This window comes from Marmota marmota, unplaced genomic scaffold (assembly GCF_001458135.2).
Source record: "Marmota marmota marmota unplaced genomic scaffold, marMar, whole genome shotgun sequence".
Taxonomy (NCBI): domain Eukaryota; kingdom Metazoa; phylum Chordata; class Mammalia; order Rodentia; family Sciuridae; genus Marmota; species Marmota marmota.
Genome location: NW_025999982.1, coordinates 10,722,610 through 10,733,062, shown reverse-complemented (window position 1 = coordinate 10,733,062; position 10,453 = coordinate 10,722,610). Strand labels below are relative to the sequence as shown.

Genomic DNA, 10,453 nt, shown 5'->3' with positions numbered 1-10,453 from the left:
GAGAGAGAGAGAGAGAGAGAGAGAGAGAGAGAGAGAGAGAGAAAGAAAGAAAGAAAGAAAGAAAGAAAGAAAGAAAAGAAAAGAAAAGAAAGAAAAGGGACGGGAGGGAATAGGGGGCTGCTACCAAGTTACTTCACGCAGGCGAGAGGTCAGCCTTTCAGTGGAAAGGAAGGGCTGGGGGTGTGTAGCTTAGTGATGGAGCATGTGCTTAGCATGCTCAAGGTGTTGGGCTCCATCCGCATCATTGGAATAAATAAACAAGCAAATAAATAAAAGAGGCCGGGGAAGGACACTGCTGAGTACATACTGGGCCAGCTGCCTTTTCTCACGTGCACTCTGAGGCAGGGCTCATCCTCAGCTTTGCCCAGGATCCACAGCCAGGTTTTACATACAGCCCAGTGTCAACACCACAGCTACCTCTCCTGGGTCACATCACTGGTGAGGGGCTGGCTGCCCACCTTTACAGAACTGGCCCTTTGGCTTCCCTTCACCAGACTGGCCCCCAGGGTTATAGGCAGGCTTGTAAAGAAACACAGCCCAAGTGCTGGCAGAGGGGTCATTCCAAAGTGGCTCTTAGCCTTCTTGTGCACTGGCCAGTGACATCCCTGTGGGTCTCCACTGGTGGTTTGCTAACTAGGGTCACAGCCTGTTAATATACTATGAAACCAATTTACCGAATCTTAACCAACATTAAAAATAAATGAAAACAACGGAATAGAAAATAGCACATCACCATGTGGCTATCTAAATTTAAGTTAATTGAAACTTCCTAAGATTTAAAATTGAACTCCTCAGTCACTCTAACCACATTCCAGGTCCTCAATAGCCACATGGGGCTAGTGCTGACCATATTGGCCAGGAAAGATACGGAAAATTCCATCATTGTAGGGGGCTCTATTAGACAGCACTGATCTAAACCACTACCAGAGTGGACCTTGCTACACAACCAATGTGTTGCCTGGCACTCTATCAACACAGATGTGGCAAACAAATGATACCATCAGAACTGGGGAAAATGAGGGGAAAAATTTTTTTTTGATATATTTCGTTATCAAAGTAAAGACACAAAATCTCTGGATAGCTTCCAACCAACACAGGGTTAAAGAGGGGCCAGGTGGACAATCTGCCGGGATTACTAAGCAGCCCTGGGTGCAGGTGCTGCACTAGGTCTCCAGGGCAAAATAGAAGCCAATTCCCCAAATGATCTCTGGAAGACCATTCTCAGAATGTCCTAAGTGCCTCTCGTGGTCTAAAAGTGCTTAATGATCAGTGGTCATCATAAACAGGGTTAACTCTGCTTCAGGCATTAAAACCCCAGGGCATTGTCCTATCTGTAAGTGGCAGACAACCACTTTGGTATTGTGCCCTCCTTAGACCTGCAGCTCCCCTCAGCCTGCTCTCACTAGATCTAGCTCACAAGCTAAGCAATCTACTACAAGTCAAGAGAAACAGAAAAGTGGACCTGGCATGGTGACTAACATGCTGTTTCTCCAGAGAGGCAGTGTTTCTGGAAATACTGGCTAAGTGAGGATAGTAAAAGAGAATTCTGTTATTCCCTAGCCAAGTAAGTCTTTCCTTGCTTCTGTTATATCCTAGCCAAGTAAGAGTTTCCTTGCAAGATGCCATAAGATGGCCATTGGATTAATTGTCAAATACTGTTATAATATCCTGTTCTTTGGTAAACACCAGACCCACCCTTTCCTTTCCAACTTTATCACCTGGAGGGTTTGCCCAACTCCCAGCTAACCCACTATGACTACTAAGCTCTTCCCACAATGGGCTTTCTGTTTCTGCCCAAGCATCTGACTGGATAAAGCACAGACCTCCAGGTATGCTAAGCTGAACCTGCTCCTCCTTGTTGCGTAGTAGGTGATCCATTTAAAATGCAAGCACAGGTCATTTCTCTGGCTGCTACTGTCCTCTGACATCATCCTATCAACTACTCTAACAAGCATTACCTACAATTGTGCCAACTCCCAGGGCCCATGTCTTTCATTTCTATGGCTGCCCACAGCTGTCTTAAAATTCCCCTGGGGCTCCTCTCAGCCCACTCACCTTCCTTCCAACTCTAGTTGGCCAGAGAATAGCCAGCCCACTGCCCCACCTTCCTCTAAAACCTTGACTTTTCCTCCTTCCATTCACTCCTGTAGGCCTTAGCAATATGAAGTGAGAACGCAGCTCACTACATTATTAGAAGAAGGAAATACCTTAAAAGTTTTGGTATATCATTCCTAAGAATTTTCATTTTTATGGAATCCCCCAAAGCATTGTTTTTGAACAGCTCATCCAGACCCACATGGGGGGCTGGGGTTATACTCAGTGGTGGAGCACTTGCCTGGCATGTGTAAGGCACTGGGTTTGATCCTCAGCACCACATAAAAATAAATACAGTATTGTGTCCACCTACAACTAAACATATTAAAAAAAAAAAAAAAGACCCATATGGGTCTTGAAACCAATTTAGTAGGTTTAAAAAGCAAGAAAAAAAATCTGGGCCCAGTGACACACACCTGTAATCCCAGCAGGGGAGGCTGAGGTGGGAAGATTGCAAGTTTGAGGTCAGCCTCAACAATTTACCAAGGCCCTAACCAGCTTAGTGAGACCCTATCTCAAAATAAAAATAAATAAATAAAAAGGGCTAGGGATGTAGCTTACTGGTAAAGTGCCTCTGGGTTCAATCCCCAATACCACCACCAAAAAAAAAAAAAAAAAAAGAATAAAATAGTACATATCAAGTACATCAAATGTAGTGTTGTGAAAGTTCAATTTTAGTTATATATATATGCATGCTTGTGTGCATGTGTGGAAGGGTATACATGCTGGGTCATGAGCAAAATGCATTTCTTATAAGAAATCCCAATCAAAAACCATTTCAAAGTCACTGGTTTCCAACAGGGTTCCTCAAAATTTTTTTTTCTTTTTTGATACTAGGGCCTTCAGCATTCAGGCTCCTAGAACTTTATGAGCTTAAGAATCTGCTACAGAGGATGGGGTTGTAGCTCAGTGGTAGAGCATGTGCTTAGCACGCACAAGACCTGGGTTCAATCTCCCGCACCTAAATAAATAAATAAATAAATAATGAGCTGAAGAGATTATTTTAAAGATTTAGGTCCTCAGGGGTTGGGGTTGTGGCTCAGTGGCAGAGCGCAAGACTTGCGCGTGTGAGGTACTGGGTTTGATCCTCAGTACCACATAAAAATAAAAATATTGTGTCCATCTACAACTAAAAAAATATTAAAAAAAAAAAAAAGATTTAGGTCCTCAGGCCCCACTCACAAGCACTCTGATTTCCTCATTCTGAAGTATGGTCTAGAAAAATTTTAAGACAATGTCTCACTATTTTGCCAGGCTGGTCTCAACCTACTTGTGCCCAGAAGGATCACTGCATTCAAGTGATCGATCCTCCTGCCTCAGCCTTCCAAGTAGCTGGGATTCAGGTGTGTTGCACCATGCTCAGTGAAATCTGCTTTTCTTTTCTTTCTCTTTTTCTTATTGGTACCAGAGATTGAACTCTGGAGCCCTCTACCACTAAGCTTCAGCTCCATTCCTTTTTATTTTTTTGAGACAGGGTCTTGCTAAGTTGCTGAAACTGGACTCAAATTTGCCATCTTCCTGCCTTAACTTCCCGAATTGCTGGGATTACAGGCATGTGCCACCATGCCCCACTGAAATCTTCATTTTTGAAAAGCATTTCTCCTATGTGATGCAGAATAGTGTCCTCAGAAAGTATGGAACTCAACTTTTTGAAACTCCCTCATCAAATTCAAAATGCTATAGAAAAAAAAAAAAAAAGCTGGGGGGGTATATTTAGCTAAGGTGAGGATAACTCTCAAAAGTGTCCCTCAGGTCACTTGACAGAGATAGCTATCCTGTCAGCCTACCTCCCTGACCCAGACACACAAACTTACCTTGATCTCCTCCCTCTTGAAGCCATCATCCCCTTCCTGCCATTCAACTACTTCCTTTCCTTGAGAACTGGACTCAATGGCTTTTTCTACCAGGAAGCCTTCTTTGTTAATCACAGCTGTCTGTCCACCTGAAGGACTCGATTGTCATCAACATCTCTCATCGATGCCTCCCACTCACTTCCGAGTGGTACCTCAAGTCCCCAGGTCTGTAATGTCAGACTCATTTACCTAATCTCCCCCACTAAAACCTAAGAGCCTGAGGGCACGCTGTACATTCAGAGAAGGGCCAGCTACCCCTGGAGCCTGGTGAAACCCACTCAGGGCCACACCCAGCCAACAGGCCCTGGGACTTGGACTACATGCAGCCTCCCTACTCAGCTCACCACAGGCAAATAGGTGTCTGGTTCCAAGGAAAGCTCCTGCCCCAAAGGCAAGGGCCAGAGCTGCTTTCTATGTGACGTCACTATGAGAATACAAGGCTATTTTCAGGCTCCATAAGTGGGGCAAGTCCCTTAACCTTTCTAAGTTTCAGATTCTTCCTCCACAAAATGGGGATAATAACATATATTTCAGGGGACAACAGTGATGAGTAAGATAACCCATATGAAGTTCTTACTATAGAACCTGACCCTTAGGGAGCACTGAATAAAACAGCAGCTCTGTTACTATTACTGCCCTTGCTCTCGGCCCACTCTTGGGACCTTTCTCCCCACCTCCTCACCTTCTGCTTGGTGCTGAGGGGCTGTGACTTCAACTTCTCATCCTTGCTCTTGGAAATCCTCAGGAATTGTTTGAGATCTCCCTAAAGGAAGAGCCAAGCATCTGTGAGGGCAGAGTCCAGCTATGGCACGAGTGTTAGCCCTGCCTTAGTTTACTTACTAAAGCAGTAAACTAAGCAGGTGCCTACACAGATTCTGCCTAGGGAGGTGGTGAGAAGTCCTGACCCCGAAGGCCCTCCCAACCTGCCCCCTCTCCTGTGGGGAAAGCTCACCAGAAATGTGGGAATTAAAAGTCACATACGAAATGCCTTCTAGGAGCTTTGTCAGAAAAGGAGGAGAGCTGTCCTTCCTACCCTGACAAAGCTTCTGCCCTTAGGAAGCCAGGATGAAAAAACAGGCCCCTACCCTGTCCTCACAGATCCCTGAGAAGAAACCCCTGTCCTTCAGGGGTTTATAATCTAAAAGACAAAAATGAACATGGAGAATACCAGCAGCTGAAATATACACAAAGCACCTGTAAGTACTTGTTAACGGACACACTGAGAATACTCCCTCCCCCGCCCACTCCAGAGCTGGGAGACTTAACAAGGGGATCAGGGACTAGAGCAACTGGGGAATGAAGAGGAAAGGGCAGCTCTGGGAAGGGGCTGGGTGGAAAGGAGAAGGCTGATGCAAGGCTAACACATGCCAGAAGAGGAACTGGGGAGGCAGTGGGAAAGAAGGAAAGGAAGGAGAAAGAAAAGGAGGGAAGGGGTGAGGGAAGGAAGGGAAGAAGGAAGAAAGGCCAGCCAGCTAGTCAGCCTAGTCTAACAAGTTTATTCTCAAGGGGTGACAAGTCCTGGGGGGAAAACTATAACAAATCAAAGATAAGAATCAGGGGCTGAGGTTGCAGCTCAGTGGTACAGTGCTTGCCTAACACACGTGAGGCAATGGGTTCAATTCTCAGCACCATATAAAAATAAATAAATAAAACAAAGGTATTATGCCCATGTACAACTAAAAACAAAACAAAACAAAATTTAAAAAAAAAAAAAAAAGGTCAGAATCAGGGAAGTTGACCCAGAAGATACCCTAGAACAACTTAGGATCAAGCAGACACCAACAGGAAAGATGAGGTGCTGGTGAAGGAAGGGCAGGTGTCGGAGAACTGGGAGGGTAGGGAGCAGAGCATCTCAAGGTGGCAAAAGCAGGTGGGCAGAGGTCTCAGCTGAGACCACATAAGATAAGACCTCCAAGGTGTCCCTGCCCCCATCTCTGCTAGCATACCAGGTCCACATATTCCAGCACCATGTAGTGGGGCTCAGCCTCCCGGCACAGCCCCAAGAGCCGCACCACATTGGCATGATTCAGTTTCCCGAACATCTCAAACTCCCTCCGGAAGTCCAGTTGCTGCTGCTCGTCCTTGCTCTGCAGACTCTTCACAAGCACTAGGGTCTCTGCCACACCCTCTTCCAAGCCCTGTGCCTTCGCCAGGAACACCTCCCCAAACTCGCTTTTCCCTGTGGGTACAGATCTGGGTCAGGCAGCTGCCTTTACCCAAGCAGAGGAAATCACTAGCTTGGGGAGGACCTATGGCCTCACATACAGTGGGGAGTCTTTGCTCCACCCCACCTACCCTGGTGGGCACTAGCCCTGGTTCTGTTCATCCCTCTCCCTGGGATTCAATGACTCCAAGAGTAAAATAAAATGGTTGGACAGATAGCATTTTCCAAATGGTGGTTTACATAACAATTTTTGGTGGTTTATGATAAACGTGTTTAATAGTTAAATGTTTTAAAGTAAGTTACAAAAAAAGCCAACTAGTACAAACCCATAATTCTCACATCTTTTCATATAAAAAAGTTAACTTTGCTTTGTTTTCTCAGTACTGGGAATTGAACTCAGGGGTGCTTTACCACTGAGCTACTTCCCACTCCTTTTTATTTTTTATTTTAAGACAGGGTCTCACCAAGTTGCCTAGGTTGGTCTTGAACCTGTGATCCTCCTGCCTCAGTCTCCAAGTAGCTGGGATTATAGGCATGTGCCACCACATCCAAGGTGTCAATTTATAAAAACATCAAGAGAATAATACCATAGGCAGGACCACAGGCGAGACACAATCTGTATGGAGGTAGCCTAGCACACAGGGGACACCCTAGACAGTATCTCCACCTATGCTCTGCCATCTCTTACATGCTAGGGTTCATAGACATCAGGGTCACCACCTGGCTATCACCAAGGCTCAGAACAGGCCTGGTGACATGTAATGAAGCAAGATCATCTGTAACTAAGGCAACATACCCAGCGTGGTAATGGGCTGCAGGCTGGCCCGTGGGAAGTGCATCTTATCACTTGTGCTGTGACGCTTGTTGGTGGCTGCAGAGCCAGAGCCCAAACTAGTCAAAGCCACTTCTTCCTGGATCTCTGCTGAGGTTTGCCCATTCTGCAAAGGCCCACCTGGAAACATGGGACACGGGGGCGTGTCAGAATGAGACCTAACACTCCAGCTACCATGGGGACCTCAGATCTTTCCCTGTCTCCCTTGCTTGCCATGTGGGGCCAATCACCTTGTTCCATGTGATAGGGTCAATGCCACTGACAAATTGATGAGGCTGAGAGGAGAAGCAGGGATGGGTTTCTCTTAGTATATGACCACTTACTGATGTAGCTGATTACGACCTCTGAAATAACACACTGCAGAAGTCTGAACCACCAGTCCCTGAACACCAAATTTCAATCAGGGCTTTTCTGTTCATGGGGCCTCCTATGGGCATGGTCCTAACAGCCACAAGGGGGAAATCACAATGGGGGAAACCCAAGCCCTGCTCTGAACGCCTAAGCTGATAGGAGACCCACAAATGACCCTAGGGAGTGCCCTGTCAGGGGAAGAGGTTAGGAAGATAGACATAAAGAGATTGCCCTTGGGGGACTGTCAGACATGGGGGGAGAGATGTGCTACAGAAACATGTATGCATATACTGGATCGTATGTGTCATTTCGTGCTGGGAGATGCCTGGGAAACAGGCAGTGGTCAAGAGGTTCCAATGAGGAAGAATTGAGTGAGGCTGTTCAGAAGCTAAGGCCCTGGGAACAGGCCAACACCAGGCTTCCAGCTGGGGTGGGACAGTCCCAGTTCCAACACAGACCTTCAGTGCCAGGGCTTACTCCTCTGTGGCGAGGGAGGGGTCCACCTCCAGGGGTCCTCACCATTCAGGCACTCCATCTCCGGCTCCTCACCCTCAGGCTGCTTCTGCAGGCGCTTGGCTTTGCAGCGCTTCTTGCAATAGAACATGAGGCCCAGCACCGCGATGATATAGGCCACAGCAGCGCCCACTGACAGCCCAATGGTCTGGATCATCTTGTAAGGAGGAGGGCTGCCTGGGCCCTCGGAATCTTCCAGCACGGGCTTATCTAGAGACACATAGATGAGTTTGGACAGGGGCTACTGCAGCAAACCAAGCCCTGTTTCTCTACTAAACCATCCCACCTCACATATGACAACTTCTAGATATTTCTTGGCCTAATAAAGGCAGAGAGACAGGGGAAGTTCACTACCTTTACTGGCTTTAATGAGGGCCAGCAGGTCCTTGTACCCATGAAGGTCACTGAAGCTCTGAAGGAGATGAGCCCAGTGATTCCCCAACTGGCTGTGCATCAGAACTCAAGACAGGGATATATATGAAAAATTCCTCTCAGGGAGCCACCACAAACCCACACTATTAACAAGTTTCCTAAGTGACTCGATATTGTAAGCAAGTCCTGAAGAACATTTAGAAGCTTCCAATTTAGAATCCTAGTCATGGCCTAGCAGAGAGCAGGGATCTCAATAAGCCTATGTGTACAAGGGGTCTGCTAGTCTAGGGGCTTTCAATGGCATATGGAGAAAGCTCCAAGGGGTCATCAGCTGAACTGAAGGCAAGAGGAGTCCATAAAGGATCCCTCAGGGGCTGGGGATGTGGCTCAAGCAGTAACACGCTCGCTTGGCATGCGCGGGGCGCTGGGTTCGATCCTCAGGACCACATAAAAATAAAATAAAGATGTTGGGTCCGCCGAAAACTGAAAAATAAATATTTAAAAATTCTCTCTCTCTCTTAAAAAAAAAAAAAAAAGGATCCCTCAGTTCTCACGTGTACCCCAACAGCTTCAACCAAGGGTCTGGCTACTTCATTTTCATTCATTTAAGCTTCCACATAATATGCTATTTAGAAAAACAATTATTCTGCTAAATCAAGAGTTGGTGAACCTTTCATTTAAACCCTTCTATGGGCTGGGGCTATAGCTCAGTGGTAGAGCACTTGACCAGGATGTGTGAGGCATTGGGTTCAAGCTTTAGCACCACATGAAAATAAATAAATAAAAGAAAGATATTGTATCTACCTACAACTAAAAAAATAAAAAAGGAACCCCTATCTTACAGATGCAGAAACAAGTCCCCAAATGGGAGCTACCGCCTCCAAGGGCATAGAGCTGGTTAGCAGAAGTCTGATCTAGGGCCTTTTTACCTGACGCATCATCCTTTGGTCTTGCAGGCCAAAGCCACCTTGTCCTACTACATCCTGACATGATCCCCTCCCCACCCACTCAGGTAGCTGCATGGCTGCTGCAAAGACCCAAGGAGAAGCATTTTAGGAAGAGGACACTCCCCTCCCCACCCAACATACACATCCCGGCTGCAGAACGTTAAATAAATGACAGTAATCCTAAGCAAGGAATCTAAGAATGTGCCATGGCACAGTGGAGGGGAAACTGCTGAGTCTCCTCCCCCATCACAAAAAGGATGCCTTCTATGTATGATGAGAAAGAAGCCTGGCTGCACCACTTCTGTGCAAGACACCCCCCTGGGCCATACCCACAACGTAGAGGGGGGCCTCCGTGTGTTTGATGTTGCAGCTGTTGCCTGCAATGCAGGTGTAGCGGCCTGAGTCCTCGGGGGCCACATCATGGATCACAAGGGAGCCGTTCTGGAAGATGTGCATCCTGCCCAGAGAGAACAACAGCACTGCCCACCTGGCCAGCTTCTGGGCCAGAACTGCAGAAGAGGTAAAGTGGGTGTGGAAGGGAGGATGTTCTACCTGGGTCCTAGCTTGGTAGGATCTAGGATGCGGTCTTTGCCCTTCCACTGAATGAGTGGCTTGGGGTCCCCCTGGGCCTCACACCGCAGCAGGGCCGTGTGGCCCTGGTACACGGTTGTGCGCTCTGGCTCTACCTTGAAGGTGATGAAAACTGGATGGGAAGAGACCAGCAAGGGATAGGAGTGGTGAGCAAATGGGGCCAATAAGGGGATAGGCTGTGACCCCCCAGAGGGCCTGCCAGCCCTGACTGGTCACACCTGCTACAGTGAGCTGAACATGTGCACGGATCTGGCCCTGTGGCCCATTGGAGGCAATGCAAGTGTAGTTTCCAGCGTCATCTCTGGTCACCCGGGCAAAGTGCAGGGTACCAGCATTGTCGGTCACCCACTCCGGAAGACTGCTCCCATCTGCAGGGAAAAGGAAGGGACATTATGGGATGGACCAGAATTACAATGGGTGGCTGGCAATGCCCTCAGTCACCCACCTCTACTCAAAAATAAGCCATCACTCCTTATTACCATAGACAAAGTCCAAACTTGTGGCAAGGCGCAGTGGCACATGCCTTTAATCCCAGCAGCTTGAGAGGCTGAGGCAGGAGGATTGAGAGTTCAAAGCTAACCTCAGCAACTTAGCAAGGCCCTAAGCAATGTAGTGAGACCCTGTCTCTAAATAGAATATAAAAAAAGGCTAAGGATGTGGCTCAGTAGTTTTAAGTGCCCCTGAGTTTAATCCCTGACACCAAAAAAAAAAAAAAAAAAAAAAAAAAATTCTGTGC

General features: G+C 47.2%; 1 protein-coding gene across 1 annotated transcript in view; it reads right to left on the bottom strand.

Moving 5' to 3' along the window:
- The window catches only part of Ptk7 (protein tyrosine kinase 7 (inactive)), a 65,489-nt gene that overhangs the window by 4,830 nt on the left and 50,206 nt on the right, over positions 1 to 10,453 (bottom strand). Inside the window, exons 11-17 of the mRNA XM_015487361.2 lie at positions 9,936 to 10,085; positions 9,679 to 9,829; positions 9,456 to 9,583; positions 7,814 to 8,017; positions 6,908 to 7,063; positions 5,894 to 6,126; positions 4,630 to 4,710 (exon numbers count right to left, since the gene is read on the bottom strand). Of these exons, the coding sequence (XP_015342847.2) occupies positions 4,630 to 4,710; positions 5,894 to 6,126; positions 6,908 to 7,063; positions 7,814 to 8,017; positions 9,456 to 9,583; positions 9,679 to 9,829; positions 9,936 to 10,085 (1,103 nt within the window). The remainder of the gene's footprint in view (positions 1 to 4,629; positions 4,711 to 5,893; positions 6,127 to 6,907; positions 7,064 to 7,813; positions 8,018 to 9,455; positions 9,584 to 9,678; positions 9,830 to 9,935; positions 10,086 to 10,453) is intronic.